The sequence below is a fragment of the Laccaria bicolor genome, genomic scaffold (assembly GCF_000143565.1).
Source record: "Laccaria bicolor S238N-H82 LACBIscaffold_32 genomic scaffold, whole genome shotgun sequence".
Classification (NCBI taxonomy): Eukaryota; Fungi; Basidiomycota; class Agaricomycetes; order Agaricales; family Hydnangiaceae; genus Laccaria; species Laccaria bicolor.
Window position 1 is genome coordinate 231,117 of NW_001889903.1, and position 16,608 is coordinate 247,724.

Sequence of the window (16,608 nt, forward strand, 5' to 3'; positions counted from 1 at the left end):
GTGTTTGCCCAGGTAATGGCCAACGTGGGATCGAACCCAAGACCTTCGCGTTATTAGCACGACGCTCTAACCAACTGAGCTAGTCGGCCCACAGAAAGCATAAAACATAGAAGGCCTCAGTCGTGACAGAGTTGGAACTTGGTCCGTTTCTTAATTAGCATAAATCACGTGATCGACGCGTTCCCGCGTCTGTGTTGACAGACGCTTGCACCTAGTTCAGACCTTTCGCTCTTTCTCACTTCTCCATCTTCAATTGTCTGCGATGCCTGGGAAGACTGCACGCCCAGAAAAGGAGGCTTTAAACGCTAAAATATGGGCCGACATGTCCAAAATCTTCGACCAAGTAGGGGTATCAATCGCCAATCATGGCAAGAACTTTGTCGCGCTTTACAAGACTCATATCAACGCGGCACAACGTACCGAGAAAGTCCATAACGGAAGAAACGTCAAGCTCGTTGGAGAGAAGTGTTTTGAGCGCCTCTTTGCCGATTCTCTTTTTCGTGCTCTGCCACAAAAGAAAGGCATATCTGAGGCTGACCGCGTTATCAAGTTTACGGGCGGGTACATACGTTTCGTCAATGAGAAGGGTGTGTTTGGATGCGGTACTAGAGATGCCTTCTGATGGTTTGTTTTAGCCGCGGAGGAGAAGGCGGAAGCTGACCCAGACGAGGATCCAGACGACGACACAACCGCTTCGCGTTTCACGGCGTTTCTGCTGAGGAGCCTCCTGCCAGGTTTTGAGGCAAAGGACAAAAATGCACGGTATCGGACACTTCAGACGGTAGCGGAGATGGTTTCTCATTTAGGCGAAATTGAGTAGGTGAATACATCATCTGGTGACTTGATGCTGAATCTGTTGGTCTATCAGCGAAGACCTATACGAAGAGCTTCGTGCTGCCCTTTTGGATCGCATGGAAAGGGATAGAGAAGCGGCTATTCGCCTCCAAGCCACCATCTCAGTAGCCAAGCTTTGTGGAGCTGAAGACCCAACTGTAGTCGAAGCAGGCGAATCTGGTTCAAAAAAGCTTCAGTTGACTTTGGTACACGACCCTGCTCCGTAAGTTCATCCATTCGTCAAGGCTACCATCTTCACACATGCGTCTGCTCCTCAGAGAAGTCCGCCGTGCTGCGCTTCTCAACCTTCCAATCAACGAAAAGACCCTACCACTCATACTCGACCGAACGAGGGATACAGACGATACGAATCGCAAGCTAGTCTACAATGCTGTCCTGGAAGCCAACGTGACGCAGGGTAAAACCGAAATAATAGGCCCAACCGATCCACGCGCATTGACCATCGCTCAAAGAGAACTGATCGTTAAAAATGGGCTGGGCGACCGAGTTCCCGCTGTGCGAGCTGCTGCTGCATCCCTCATTGCCCGCTGGGTGGAGGTTATCAACATCAAATCCGACGAGCCACAGACAGAGAACAGTGGAGTGCTGGCCCTCCTCAAGCTCTTTGATTTAGCAAACGGAGGCGTTGCTGCTGATGCACTGTTGAGCATCTTTACGACCAATGAAACTATTTTTGATAATCTTGTATTTGGAGGTATGTTTCTAGCCTCCTATCTTATTTCCGAGGCGCTGAGTTTTTGGATTAGACAACTATTGGGTGAACCTCACACCTGAAAGCGCCTTCCTCGCACGCGTCTTTGTTGACCATTGTAAAGCGACGAAAGATGAAGTAAGGCTGGAAGCTGCTTTACCCGTTGTCACTGCTTTGGCGTTCCGGATACAAGACGCCTACAACAAGCTGTTGGAGGGTAACGACATCGACGCCGAGGAAAGGCTGCTTGGCAGCATAAGTGAAGCTGAACTCACGAGGAGGGAGGAAGAAAGGAATGATAAGGAGTTTGTGATTTCAGAACTTTTAAAACTTGCTGTCAATTTGGACTACACGGACGAAATTGGGAGGAGAAAGATGTTCAAGCTCGTTCGTGAGTTTGATTGTTCATGACTTTAACGAGCTCCTAATCTGAGTATCGAAGGTGACATGCTCTCAAAGGAGGCCCTTCCTCAAAGCCTTGTTGCATCTTCTCTTGATGTCCTTCGGGAGTTGACGGCCAATGAACGTGATCTCATTCGTGTTGTCGTTGAGATCATTCAAGAACTCCGCGAAGATGATGAAGACGGAGAAGAGCCAGCAGTATGCCTTTGCCCAATTCTATCTGTCCACTTGGTGACCGTTTTCCATTAGCCAGATGCCGATGCAGAGACAAACTTCGGCGATACCCCAGCCACTGTCAAGCCTCCACGCCTATCCCTCTTCCAGAGGCCTAGAGAGGAGCTTTCCGATGCACAAAGGAAACGAACGGACCACATTGACCTCAAGTGTCTATCTATGTGCGCTGCTATGCTTGAACGCGTTAATAGCGTGAGCCGGGTCTCCTCTAAACTCTTCAATTCTGACTCACGTCTCCTTAACACAGACGTTTGAAGAAAACTTGACGTTGGAGGGCATACTTGGAGAGCTGATCCTTCCCTCAGTGAGGCGAGACGACGTGCCCCTATTCAAAGAGAAAGCCGTACTATGCTTGGGTTTATGTTGCCTCATTTCAACAGTATGAATCTATCATCCACTACGTGTTTTCTCGCCTCTAACTTATTGAATGTTTTTCAAGAAAATTATATTGTCTTCAATCGATTACTTCATGAAAAACATCCCTAAGGAAGAGGGCAACATCAAGATCGTGCTCATCCAGTCTCTGTTTGATCTGCTCATGACCCATGATGCGGCTCTCTCCAGAACGCAGGGCGGAAGTGAAAGTGTGAGGATATCTAATTACCAACCAGAACTTGTCCAGTCCTGACTTGTGTGGTTTCAGCGGGACAAAGCCACCCAATTTCTGATAGAATTACTGGATGACGACACAAACGAGAAAGTGCTCGCACTGCTTTGCACGGGAATCGCCAAGCTAGTTCTGAATGGTATGATCACGGACCAAAACGTAAGCCCAATCAGAACTGTTGCCTACGATACTTGGTTCACTTGTGTCGTACCAGGCGGTTCGAAAGCTGGTCGAGATGTACGTGTCACCGAAGACGGCAAGCAACCAGGAACTTCGCCAACACTTGACTTTCTCCCTGCCAGTTTATAGCTATTCGTCGCCGCAGAATCAATTAACCATTGTGCGGGTGCGTACCACACTTCTACTCTGATTTCCTACTAATTTTTTCTGTCAGATATTTATCCCTGTCTTGCTCAATGCTTCTGAAGTACGAAAGAAGCTCGACGAAGATACGGAGATGGTCAGTTCATCACAACTGTCTCTGATGTTCTTGGATTGGACGGACCCTTTCAAATTGGCAAACGTGCCGTGAGCCAATACCTCTAACAAGTAAAGCTCCTTCTAACCACATCAACAGAAATGGTAATGATGAACGGCCCTCCAACGAAGGCATTCAAGCCACACTAGCTACGAAGATTCTTGAAGCCCTCTTTGAGAGAGAGGAAGACGTTGAGAAGCGACCTAATCAAGCTTGCTATGGCAAGATTGATAGTGAGTTGAACAGTTCAACTGACATGCTCATCCTGATCTTTTTCAAAGAGGAGGACAAGAAAGTCTTGTGCCAGATGTTGACCAAGCTGCACATTCCGGACAAAATCGATGACGACGAGATAAAGCGCTTCAAAGTTCTTATCAGCAACCTGCGGGAGGTATGTTAAGATCGTCGATTTTCTTTCAGTCTCTTGGATTATTGATACTCTTCCAAGCGGCACCCAGTACGCGACGCGACAAGCAAGACTGCTTTCAACAAGTTTGAGGGCATGATTGCCAAAAAGTTCGAGAAGCAGTTGGAGGGCTTTGACTCGGAAGAGTACAGGAAGTTGGAAAGTCTTCAAGAGTTGTTCGCATTTTTGGACGATATTATACCAGATGATGACGACGACGAGGTTATTGATATTGATCTCAAGAGGAAAGGGAGGAAGAGGTGAGTGATTTGAAGCCAATTGTCTTCATCTGATGCTGACGGGCCAACAGGCGATCCGAAAGTTTCGCGAGCACCAGCACTGAACAAGATCACCCCGACTCCCCACCTTCAAAGAAAGGAAAGGGTAAACCGAAATCCAAGCGAGTCCTTCACTTTTCATTTTTGTCAAATGGTGGTTAATACTGAATTCGTCACCAGGAGAAGACGCCTGTCAGCTGAGGATGATGAGGACGAAGATGATGAATCTACTCAGCGCGGAACCCCCCCTGTTCCTGCTGCACCAACGCGAGCGTTGCCAAAGCGAACGGTGTAAGTCCTTCCATTGGGTAACTCGATCGTCTGATGGCTCACACTGCCTACAGAGCAACTAAGAAGCCCATAACAATCGAGATCAGCTCGGACTCGGATGAAGACGAACAATATTCTTCGGGCCTGATGCGACGGCCAAGGACAAGGTTAGCGCATTTTTCTCACTGCTGGAAAGTAAAAGTTGATTGCTTTTGTAGACCCAAGACCAAAGTAAAACAGGAGGAAGTCGAGACTGCGTCAAAAGTTGATAGAGACATCGATAACCTTCTGGAAGACGGTGCTTCGGAAGTGACACTGGATTCAATCATGGATCATGATTCTGATGAGGAAGAAGAGGATGAGGTGAACGATCTACTAGCTGAAGACGATTCGTGATTTTACCTTGCCTATGTGTTCGTCATTTATTGATTTGTGTCTGCAATCTTACTCCTTTCCATCTTGTACATTTAGTTTCATCTTGATCATCTAAAACTCATTTGATACATTGCTCAATCTCTCACACCGAGACACATTGGCTGGGACTGAATTTCTTGACAGCGATGCCTATAGACGTCCCAGACCAGCCGAATGGCGCTCAGCTACCTCCACAACCTAACGATCCCCCCACCTTGACCGACCTTTGCAACGCGCTCATGTATAATCATCGACTTCGTCTCAGCCACCGTAAAGAACCACTGTATCATTCATCCTTTAACTTCTCTTTGACCTGTCTTTTCCGTTCAGAACTTGAACTTGATTGCATGAATCAGAACTTTGCATCGAGCGATGACGTTGGGAGGGGTGTAATGTACCAGGCCAAACTTATCCAGGCATACGCTGGCCAAGGTGAGTGCATTTTCAATATGGATTCATATCTACGCGAGTGAACTATTGTTCATAGATGTCGAGGCTCCTGCCTGGTTTGCGCCTGCCTTAGCTGCTTGTTTGGCGCCAGTAACTCGTGTCGCTCATAGGGTGAGTCGAAACTATCTCAAAAAATTTGGCGATTCAGCTCAATTTCTTTGTGAAAGGCATATAATCTTTCATGTGGTGACGGGCGCTCCCGGCATTTCCAAGTACTACCTTTTGTCGATGGGACCCTACCGACGGCGGAACCGGTACGCCTGTTTGACTTTCCTTTTCGATTGCTCACTGATTTCAGTTTGTGATTACAGCACAACCTCCCGGCGTTGACTAATGTTGATAAGGTCAATGGATTGACTGGACCACAAGCAACTGCATATCTCGCTGGTTATGGACTGCCCCATCAGCAAAACATTGACCTTCGCAAAAGGGCTATTCGTAGCGAAATTGGTTGCACTGCTATGTAAGAGCAATCGTTCTGTTAGTAGTCATGAATTTGCAGCTTTGGAGAACCACAATAATACCAACATATGAACGACTATACTGTAATATGTAATTCACTGGCAGTAAGGCTGATTCGCAGAATTAATCCATGTATTCAAGTCAATTGAGACATACAACAACTACTTCTGCTCCTGCTCCTCATGCTCCCCAGCCGCAAGAGTCATCTCGTCGAAACCTTCTAGTAGCTCATCCAAAGCGACATCAGGGAAATCAGTTTCTTCCTCCTCTTTATCCTCCCCATCACCATCGACAACACTTGACGGCACCCTCTCCTCAGGCGTATCATCCACATCCATCGAATATTGATTCTGTCCCCTCCTCCTTCCACCTTTCTTCTCTTGCACAACAGGCTCAGCCATCTTGACCTCCGGAGCCTTGTACAAATTAACACCCTGCCGCATCTCCGGATCTTCCTCCAAATCACGAAGGAACAGCTCATAGTCCTCCTCAACCTTCTTATGGTCCCTACCACCCATCCTTCCCACCACCCCTCTAGCCCCACTCGTCTCCCCTTCCTCCCCAGCCTCCTTCGCAATACTCCGCAACTTCCATTTCCTAGCCTTGTTCTTCTTCCTCCGGTTCGGATAGGTCTTTTTGACGAGGATGATGTCGGGTATCCGACCCACGGGTAGACTGGCAAAGTCGTCCGAGTTGTAGTTTGCGTTGGTGAGGTGGTAGCCTAGCACGGCGTCCCCCGGCTGGAGGATCGCGCCGAGGTGCGTGCGGGTGTGGTATATCTGGTTCGTCAGTCCTTGGTCCTCGTAGTCCATCAACCCATCGTCTTCGTCCGCCTTTCCTCCTGATGAACGGAAAGCGCCTGCCAGAGCTACTTGGACGTCCGCCATGATGTGCTTGCCTTTTGTTTTTTTGGTGTGGTCGGGTTCGATGTCGAGGACGGTGAATTCGACGAGGTCGGTGACGCTTGCTAGAGAGTCGAAGGGGGTGCGCCAGTACACTTGGGAGGGGATGTCGCAGGATTGGAGCGTGGCGGGGTCGAGGAGCTGGATCGAGTTGCCTACGCGGACGCATACCGTCAAGGGGCTGATGTTGCTCAGCTGTCGAGCTTGTTTTAAGGGTATGCAGACGAGATCGTCTTTGCAGATTGGAACGATTTCGACGGAGTATGTGTACTTGAAGTTGGCGGTGTTGGTGTGCGTGTCGGAAGATAGCAGCTGTTCCGAAGCTTTTGATCTGAGGGGGGAAATAAAGATAAATGGCGTGGATTGGTAGTCAGAGGATGGAGCGAACCTGATGGGCACGACGCTCCCTAGAAACTCGACCATCTTCAGAGCGTGACTCCGCGAGCTGTAGAAGAAATCGAGACCATCTCGGACTTCTTTTACTGAGATGGTATCTTTTTGGGCGTTGTGTTTGAGAATCAACTGCTCGAGGTACAAGAAAGTCCGTTTGTGATGGACCTTTTGCCGGACCTGTACCAAAGCCTTCCAGGTGTTCTTTGCTGCAAGTTTAGCGCAATCTGGACATTGCCCATGTTGTACAAGGTACTCGATCTCAAAGGTTTGCTCAAGAATGGTGTTCGTGAGGACCTAAGCAAAGGTTCGTGATCGAGGAAAGGAAGTGAGTGGAGTGAAGTTGTACTGGACCTCTTTTTGGATCGTCATCGCTACCCGTAATCGCTTTGAGTGGGGCTCCGTCCAGATGAAATGGGCATCGGTTAATCGGACTTTATTCAATCCTTTTAGTTTTTTCAAGCAGATTGAGAGGAGCTCTCTTGATTCTGGTTGTGCGAGCGCCCATGCTTGTGGTGGAGAGAGGAAGCGTTCGCAATTACGGCAGAAGGACACAGAAGCTACAACAGCGTTAGGATGCGATTTTTTACGATATGCCACAGCTGTACACACCTTGCTTTGGGATTCCTTCCGTGATATCGACACTATCGTTCAAGAATTAGTATGAGCTTGAGAAATTATTCTCAGGACACCCACGTATTTCTCAAGCATGAAACACACAAATTTGCAGTATTCGGTACGATGGGAGTACCTAACGACAAATCAGCCAAAGAGCGAATCAACCAAGATAAGATCGTACCGCAATCAGCACAGAGAATTTGGTGGACAGCAGGTCCTGGAGTGAATTCCATCACACGGGGAGAGTTTAACACGTACGTACGCCTTTCCCAGAGGTTTTTGAAGGCGAGCGATGCTGTACTTTAGTCAGCCAGTGAGTAAGAGATGAAGGAGTCAGACGCAACAGATGAAAAATATTGATCGCGTTTGTTATCAGATAAGATTTCGCTCAACCAAAAGTTGACGTGTCGTGTCAATATTGGCGACTCTCTATGATTCTGAACATTCTCAGCGACATTTCATAGGCACATCGACATCGACTGATTGTTATTGAATCCCGTAGTCGTCATGCTACGCGTCTTGGCGCTGCTTACAGCGTCTTTGACACTACTCGTAACCAATGCCGCGAGCCCACCTGTGAGGGTGTCATTGAGGTCCTCATGGGCAGCTCCACCCCTCCTTGCAGAGATTTTGTGCGTGCATCGTCATGTTCATTCAATTTATTTACCCAATGGCCCGCTTCACTTCAGGGAGACAGTCTCAATGGAGAACCCAGACGAAGACGCATTCTTCACCTTCCTCGAACGCCTCACTGACCCGGAAATCCTTCCTTCGCCCGAAAAGTTGACGCCAGAAGCCATCCATCAGGCCGCGCTTGGAATAGCAGTGTCCCATGGTCTTCTCCCTGAACCAGGCTCGCTGGAAGCGGTAGAAATGAACCTGGCACTTCATGCGGCTACCCCCAAGATTGAGGCCTTCTATAATTTCTATGAAGATCACCACAAGGACAGCAAAGGCACGCAGTGCGGTTCTTGGGTGGACTGGTACGGTGAAGTTGTTTGTGATGCGGAGACTTTGCTGCGTCTGGCTGGAAGGGAGACTTTGGATCCTTCTACTGGTGCTCTGCCGTGAGTTATCATTGTGCTCTAGCTATATACTTGGCTGACACGACATAGACTGCGTCAAAGACCCAAAACACTGACTTTCGACCATATCTTTCCTTCGCCAAAGGATCTGCTCGAACGACCACCCCACACCGCCATTCTTTACGGTTCCCTGACATCCCCAAACTTCCGCGAACTGCTCACGGAGCTTCTTCTGCTTACAAATAGACTAGACCCACACATTGAATACGTGTTTCGACACATACCATCTCATGCGGAGACACGCAACTATCTCTCTGGGTACGGTGTCGCTCTGGACTTGAAGAAGATGGACTATCTTGCTTTGGATGATAGAAATTCTCATGCTAAAAGTATGTCTGCGACTTGAACGAATTTCGTGTAGTGTTGATGGAAAACCAGGGATTTTGGAGACGGCAGACGATGATTCCGTGGACAAACCAGATCCCATTCTTACACTGATTCAAGCCCATCCTGAAAACATCACCGCGCCAGACGCGAAAGAGCCACTATCTCCGGAAGAGCTACAAGGTACTTGCATTCCTGAGGTCAACTACCGTCAACTAACATGAACTCTACAGGCCTGGGCATGCAAGCCGCTCAAATCATCGCAGAGTCACCAGAGCCCCTAAAAGCTCTATCTCACCTCTCTCAGAACTTCCCAATGTACACCACCGCCCTTTCCCGACGCGTCAAAGTGAACGAAAGCATCATCACAGAGCTTCACGACAACTCTCTGAAAGCCCAAGGGGGCGTGAACATGTTCTGGCTCAACGGCGCTGCGATTGAGCTGAAGGACACGCAACCCTTGTCTCTATTACGGTTGTTGAAAAAGGAGAGAACGACGATGAGCTCGCTGACTGCTCTTGGGCTTGAGAGGAGCGAAGCGTTTAATTTGTTGACTCATCCGGAAGTGGGTGAGTCTCAGAAGGGTGGGGCGGTGGTGGATGGGTTGTTTGATGCTAGTGATCGAGTGGAGGAGGGGGGTATTGTTGTTTGGTGGAATGATATGGAGAAAGATAGTCGGTGGGTTGTCCAATGTTCTTTTTTTTTTCCGGCGGATTACATTAATGGGATTGATGTTAGATATGCAAACTGGAATCCTTCGCTGTTTGTGGTGCGTTAGTCTGGTATGGAATTTTGTAAATGACAGATTCATTCTGTTCTTTCCAGCTATTGCGGCCCATGTATCCTGGTCATTTCCCCAACATCAAAGCAAACCTGTTTAACGTCATCTTGGTGCTTGATCTATCCAAGACTTCTAGCGTCAACTTTATTGCTGGAGCTATGGCGAACATTCTGGAGAGAAACATCCCATTGAGGTTCGGCCTCGTTCCCGTCGTAGAGACGGAAGAAAGTAAGGTTCTTCTGCTTTTGGCCTTTTTCTATGCACTTAACGTTGTGATGCCTCAGGTGCAAAGATGGCCAAGCTGTTCTATCACCTAGTCAACACTTATGGACGCAAAAGGACTCTGACATTCCTCAAAACCGTACGCATCCTTCTTTTTCGATTACCGTATAATTGTATAATCATCTTCCTATAGATATCTCAAATCCAAATCCCACCCCAATACCAAAGTCCTACAATCCAATGGGAAACTGTCCGCACCTCTTTCGAAGAACTGGTGAATGCTGAAGTGGCAGCCAACCCTGAGGCGACCAAGTTCAACTTTGACACGATCGTCAATGCTGACGGCGATGCTCCACTGGAGAAGATCAAGGCATACGTGGAACGTCTTGGTGCAACATTAGCAAGTGCCCCGGGAGGACATGCGTTCCTCAATGGGAAACATATGGATATGAATGATGTGTGTGTTATCCTTCCCTTCATTTTGAGCAAGGAATCTCAAACTCTGCTGTTTACCATCAGGACTTCCTGAGACAACTTCAAGTAGAGACACAACAGCAACAGGCGTTCTTGCAGGAGAAAGTGCGTACTCTCCGGTTTCCTCAGTGGTCGGTTAGCTGATGGGTATAGAGAACAGCTCTACGAAGGGTCCCTGACGGATGAGAATAAGGGTGACATGGCGACTTACTTTTACGACTTGCCTACCACTGCGAAGAGGAGGAACAAGTACATTTATCCTGCGAGTAGCGCCCCTGGAATCTTGAAGATCACCAACTTGCCAGAGTTGTTGGCGAAGACGCGTTTGAGGCTCGAAGCTGGATCCTATTTGTACCCTGGTAAGGCTTCGTGAAAGACATTCTCTCTATAGGAAGTGATTAAATTGGGTTTCAGAAGAGTCAAATTCCGTCCCATTGAGTTTGTACGTTGTTGCTGATCTGGATGATGATTCTGGCCTGGCGCTGGCCAAGGACGCGATCAGGTCAATCGTACGTTTCGGAACCTTGCCTAAATCCCTTAACGACACTCATCACACCCCACAGACAACGACCTCAAACTCCCGTATAGCATTCATTCACAACCCCACCGTTCCAGGCGCACCCGCACAATCTGCCGTCTCTCGCTTCGTAGCGCATCTAATCTACAAGGGGCTCCTATCAGAAGCTACCCCCGCGTCCCTGTTACGTGCACTAGGCGCAGAGGAAGTCGTCGATGGCTCCCCCAGTAGGGAGGTTGTCATTCGAAAACTGGCTGGGCATGTTGAACCTGCCGAGTATGAAGCGTTGGTTTATGATGATTATGTCAAGTCTACTCGACATGTAGCAAGGGAACTTGGTGTGCGGCCTGGTCAGTCTGCTTTGGTCGTCAATGGACGGGTGCGTGTATTTGCCCTTTTTATTGGACCTATGCACTGCTGATGCTGGCTTGTTGTGGTAGCTTGTTGGTCCATTTGAGAAGGGAGATACATTCCATTCAGCTGATTTCATCGCTCTGGAAGAATACGAGTTGACGAAACGAACGGGACCGGTTTTGAAGGCGTTGGAGAGTATCACGCCTTTGCTTGCTGAAAACAAGTTTCGTTTTTTCACATCCTCTCAGCGATGACTAGTTTGCTGATAGATGATTTTATTTTCTTCCCAGAGTGGAGTTCTCGAATATCGTGTCTATGTCCTCTTCCATCATCGCGGCCATACAACTCCCTGATCCCAGTGAAGTTGGGTTATTCGATGCTCCCCAAAGACCTCGGCAACGTGCATATCAATTGCTAGACTCGAAATACACGTACGTTTCTTTGGGGACGATTTATGGTGTTTTTTGAGTATTTATTGTATCAGGGCCTTTGAATATGGTAACAACGCTACTGCGCTGTATCACATTGCGGTCCTTGTCGATCCACTGAGCGAGACTGCTCAGAAGTGGTCTAGCATTATCCAGGTTTGGCATTTGTTGAACTTTATACGGATCTTTGTCTGATGGTGGTGATTATAGTGGCTTTCAGCCCTCCCTAATATCTTCATTGAAGTTCACTTGAACCCAGGACGTTATACCGATGTGGGTCTATCCTGTCAAGTTGTCTATTGGGGATGTGACAACCATCCTTTTTTGTCAGATTCCTCTGAAGCGCTTCTACCGCAACAATCCCATTCCATCCTTGTCATTTGACGATGCTGGGTTCGTACCAATCCTGTTTTCATTTGACGTTCCCTTCAACCAAGCTATCCACACAGAAACGAGATTCCAGCACAAGCGGTCTTCGAAGGTCTCCCCATCGACCCAATCTACACCCTAGCAATGGACGTTCCTCACGCTTGGATAGTACGACCCCGTGAAGCCCTGTACGATCTCGATAACATCCAGCTGGGCAACCTATCTCCCGGAGATAGCAGTGTAGATGCCGTCTTCGAACTTGACTATATCGTAGTCGACGGACACGCTCGTGAATCCGCCACCAACGCCCCTCCAAGAGGTGTCCAACTCGAGCTGGTCACCAGCGATGGTTCACCCATAGACGATACACAAGTCGTGGCGAATCTTGGATACTTCCAGTTTAAAACTAAGCCTGGGGTTTTTAAGCTGGAGATTAGGGAAGGCAAGGGGAGGAAGGTTTATGAGATGAAGACTGTGGGGAATGAAGGGTGGAATAGCCCTAGTGTCGAGGATGTGGGGAGTGAGATTACGTTGACGAGCTTTGAGGGGCTGGTTCTGTATCCCCAGCTGGATAGGAATCCGGGGATGGAAAGGGCGGATGTGTTGGATGAGAGGATTGATCATTATGAAAGTGGGTCTGGGGGCTTGTTTGTGGATATGACTTCTCGGTATGTTGGGTTTCGGTTTTCTTGGGCTGCTTTTGCTTATGGGTTGGTCTTTTAGTCTGATGTCCTTCTTTTGGGGGATCGAAGGAGAAGCCGGTGGACGCTTTGGTCCCTGTCCAACCGCAGGCAGATATCAACATCTTCACTGTCGCTTCTGGGCTTTATACGAGGTAAGCTTAGGCTATACTTTGCTTATTTAAGCTGACTTCCCCCATTCAAGCGCTTTGTATCCATCATGATTGTCAGTGTCCTCCGCAACACGAACAGTACCGTCAAGTTCTGGTTCATCGAGAACTTCCTCTCCCCGTCCTTCCTCGTACGCCTTAACCTTCATGTATCCATTTTCAAACTCACACTCACCCCTTCTAGGAATTCATCCCACACATGGCAGAAAAGTACAACTTCCAATACGAACTAGTCACATACAAATGGCCCTCCTGGCTACGCGCACAAACAGAGAAACAGCGCATAATATGGGCGTATAAGATTCTCTTCCTGGACGTTTTATTCCCTATGGACTTGAAGAAAGTGATCTTTGTCGATGCAGACCAGATTGTTCGTGCGGATTTGAAGGAGCTTGTGGACCTTGATTTACATGGGGCGCCGTATGGGTATACGCCCATGGGTGACGATAATGAGGATATGGAGGGATTTAGGTTTTGGAAGTCGGGGTATTGGAAAGAGTTTTTGGCGGGGAAGCCGTATCATATTAGGTGTGTGAATTGTTTGATGCCTGGCCATAGTATTGATGTGCGCAGTGCGCTGTATGTTATAGATCTTGTGCGGTTCAGACAGGTACGTTATTTTGTTTTTTCGCTCTGTTTTCTATTTGAGCTAATTGTGCTTTAGCTTGCGGCTGGGGTACGAGAATGCGCGCTCATGTCTTTCTGCCTTTGCTTATCACGGGTGTGATTGATATCAGGATATCCTTAGAGGACAGTATCAAGCTCTATCTGCTGATCCAAACTCACTTGCGAATCTTGACCAAGGTATGGATGATAACGATTGTTGTGTGTTGGAGGTATCTCAATGTCCTCCTGTAGACCTGCCGAACAATATACAGACTCAAGTACCGATCGTAAGCGTTCTTGTGTTGTGTATAAGGAGGTTCTCCTGACTGCCTGTTCCTTAGTTCTCGTTACATGAGGATTGGCTATGGGTAAGTCCGTGCATTCCTCCATGTTTCAGCGCTTACGGCTTTGCGTCTTATTTATAGTGCGAAACGTGGTGTACGTGCAACAACTTTATCTATTATTACGCTACTCATCACATTTAATCAATGAACAGGCAGCAAAGACCGACTTCATAGAGCCAAAACGATCGACCTCTGTCAAAATCCACTCACGGTTCGTCTTTCACCCTTTGCCTTTAAACCAACACCCTTGAGCGCCTAACAGAAAGAGCCCAAATTGGCACGTGCCCGTCAAATACCCGAGTGGGAGGAGTACGATGCGGAGATTGCGCGATTCGCGAGAGAGTTGGCGGAGGAGGGTAAGGTTCAGTCGCGGATGGCCGCAGCGGATACGAATGTCTTAGCCGGAGCTGCTGCGGTGGCGGCGGAGAAGGGGGAAAAGGGACCAGAGGGAGTAACTGAGGGCTTGGAAGAGCTTGGATTGGACCATGATGAGTTGTAGAATAATGATAGGGTGGGTTCTAATGATATCTCTCTTTTTGCAAACGTGGGTTCGTTGTTGAGCGGGGTAACGAGCAGGTCTGAGTGCAGATCGAACCCCGTAAAAAAGGTCACAGCGTCTATTCGATGGCCAGAGGATTGGGTCGATCAGCTTGTCATGAAACTCCGAAGACTAGCCGTTGCAACTGGGAGGGTACCAGTGCCCAGTCATAGAGCGCTCGACGTCCTTTCTCGTCTGTTGAGCTAGTTCAATGCAGGCAATCTAGCATCATTTCCTTGGCATGATGATGGGCCATGGTTTTTCCTCGGTGGAATGGATTATTTGCGTGTATTTATTTTTCAGGTGGTTAAAGCTGTTCAACAAGTTGAGCAAGCACCATTACAATTGACTCTGATCTCAACCGCTCGACGTTATCACCCACGACCACCACTAAAAAAAGGCTTTGCCTAATCTTTCATTATCATGGTGAGTCCCCGCAGCGGGCTGATTATCAATGAACTGCGACAATCGATTGAACCTTGCCCAGTCCACCAACTGCAGACGACGCCTCATCCGCGATTTTAAGCGCCTTTCTGGCGATCCGCCTGGTGGTATATCAGGAAGTCCATGCCCTGATAACATCATGCTATGGAACGCCGTCATCTTTGGGCCAGGTATGCTCCATTTTCATCTGCCCCCGTGCCGCCGCTTGCGCCACCTCAGTCCGATCTAACTTACCCCACCCCCCTCTACAACAGGCGACACCCCATTCGAAGACGGCACCTTCAAGCTGATGCTGACATTTGACGAATCGTACCCGAACAAACCGCCCACCGTCAAGTTCCTCTCGCGGATGTTCCACCCCAACGTGTATGCGAATGGGGAGCTGTGTTTGGATATTTTGCAGAATCGGTGGTCGCCGACGTATGACGTTGCTGCGATCTTGACGAGCATACAGAGCTTGTTGCATGATCCCAACCCGAATAGTCCGGCGAATGCAGAGGCGGCGCAGTTGTATAGGGAGAATATGAAGGAGTATGTTAGGAGGGTGAAGTTGACTGTTGAGGAGAGTTGGTTGGACCCTGAGGAGAAGGCTGCTCTTGGGGAGGAGCAAGGGAGTGCGTGAGTTGGCGCACTGTTCATGAATCTTTTTTTTTCTTTGGGTCGGTTGGTTAGTTGGTGATGCTGGTTTGCGTTTTGTATCGTTTTCCGGTTTTTCTCATTTCCTACCTCCTACCTCCCTCCTTCCTTTACCTTTGCGATCTGTCCTATATACCCCTTCTACCCTATCCCTAATTTTCCTTTTTACTCTCCATCCCAAATGTACCTCACCATCTCTCATCCTCCTCCACGTAATCTGTAATCTTCCCTCATCCGTACGCCCGCATCACTGTAGTCTCTACCATAACAAATCATCTCGTTTTCTAAAATTATTATGATATCACAAATCACAGAGTCGGCACCGACGGGAGTGTCGGTGCATCACATGCCTATTGTGAGAGTCAAATCGCCATCCAACACCTCAACAAGGAGGGGGCTTCTGAAAATATTTGAGAGAATGTATACCAGCAAGTTGGAAAGTATTTTTTATTTGAGAAAAATCCATCAGGAAACAAGCTCAGGAGGCATTTGACCATGTTGCCTGCGTTGATTAATCCCTCTTTCTTAACAAAGATGCATACTTGTGTTTCACTGGAAAGAATTTCAAGCCTATCAGTTGAGTAGCTCTGTGAGAGGGAAGTTTGAATGAGGATGTATTTTGTGTTTTATTTTTTGTATACGTATGAGTGTTGCACTTTGGTTGCACTGGCAACAACCCACGCAAAGTACTGTAAATCATTTCACGTAATTCTTTGACCGTTAGAAAGCCTTGTTTCTAGGCTTTCAGAGTGTTTTTTTTTCGTGTTTATTCGAGGTGGGTGAGGTAGGTGTCCAGGCGACAGGTAGTGTTGCACAGTGAAGTCATGTCATGATCATGATCAGACCAGATGACCTCATGAGGCTCCCCGCCTCCTCATGTTTTGATGTCACCACGACCTTGAATGAGCAAGATCATAGGCCACTCTACTTTTACTTTTTGACTTGTGACGAGCCAAAAAGCTGTAATGTAAAAAATCTATCTACCTAGACACTCGCTTTTGAGGGTGGATATAACGATGATACCGTGCCGCGGCATGATGCCGCCATGAGGCCTGTCAAGAACAGATCTTAGACCCTATTATAACCCCGATTTTCCACGAAAGGTTGTTTTATTTATAGATCACCTCCTCAACGCGAATATCCCTCAAGAGTCAACGGGCTTGATCGCCTCGAATTTTT

The 16,608-nt window shown here is 48.1% G+C and overlaps 4 protein-coding genes across 4 annotated transcripts; 3 read left to right on the forward strand and 1 right to left on the reverse strand.

Annotated features, from left to right (window-relative positions):
* Window positions 1-322: 322 nt before the first annotated feature.
* On the forward strand, window positions 323-3,937 carry CPG16201 (chromosome condensation complex protein; the record flags this gene model as incomplete). Its single annotated transcript, XM_001885520.1, is given in 17 exon segments — window positions 323-587; window positions 636-816; window positions 869-1,057; window positions 1,113-1,252; window positions 1,271-1,392; window positions 1,423-1,549; window positions 1,602-1,805; window positions 1,836-1,937; window positions 1,989-2,146; window positions 2,198-2,374; window positions 2,430-2,561; window positions 2,622-2,768; window positions 2,826-2,948; window positions 3,004-3,135; window positions 3,184-3,312; window positions 3,467-3,658; window positions 3,716-3,937. The coding sequence occupies 17 exon segments, from the start codon at window positions 323-325 to the stop codon at window positions 3,935-3,937; spliced, it is 2,742 nt and encodes a 913-aa protein (XP_001885555.1).
* Window positions 3,938-4,781: 844 nt separating this feature from the next.
* Window positions 4,782-5,552, forward strand: LACBIDRAFT_306810 (uncharacterized protein; the record flags this gene model as incomplete). Its single annotated transcript, XM_001885521.1, has 4 exons — window positions 4,782-5,067; window positions 5,123-5,196; window positions 5,253-5,339; window positions 5,397-5,552. The coding sequence occupies 4 exons, from the start codon at window positions 4,782-4,784 to the stop codon at window positions 5,550-5,552; spliced, it is 603 nt and encodes a 200-aa protein (XP_001885556.1).
* A 111-nt stretch (window positions 5,553-5,663) lies between these two features.
* Window positions 5,664-7,690, reverse strand: LACBIDRAFT_191444 (60S ribosomal export protein NMD3; the record flags this gene model as incomplete). The annotated part of the gene is made up of 7 exons (XM_001885592.1): window positions 5,664-6,380; window positions 6,420-6,780; window positions 6,838-7,136; window positions 7,194-7,399; window positions 7,452-7,483; window positions 7,536-7,590; window positions 7,639-7,690. The coding sequence occupies 7 exons, from the start codon at window positions 7,688-7,690 to the stop codon at window positions 5,709-5,711; spliced, it is 1,677 nt and encodes a 558-aa protein (XP_001885627.1). The 3' UTR covers window positions 5,664-5,708.
* A 7,019-nt stretch (window positions 7,691-14,709) lies between these two features.
* LACBIDRAFT_180175 (uncharacterized protein) lies at window positions 14,710-15,650 on the forward strand. Its single transcript, XM_001885522.1, has 3 exons — window positions 14,710-14,775; window positions 14,837-14,963; window positions 15,048-15,650. The coding sequence occupies exons 1-3, from the start codon at window positions 14,773-14,775 to the stop codon at window positions 15,413-15,415; spliced, it is 498 nt and encodes a 165-aa protein (XP_001885557.1). The 5' UTR covers window positions 14,710-14,772; the 3' UTR covers window positions 15,416-15,650.
* The last annotated feature ends 958 nt before the right edge of the window (window positions 15,651-16,608 follow it).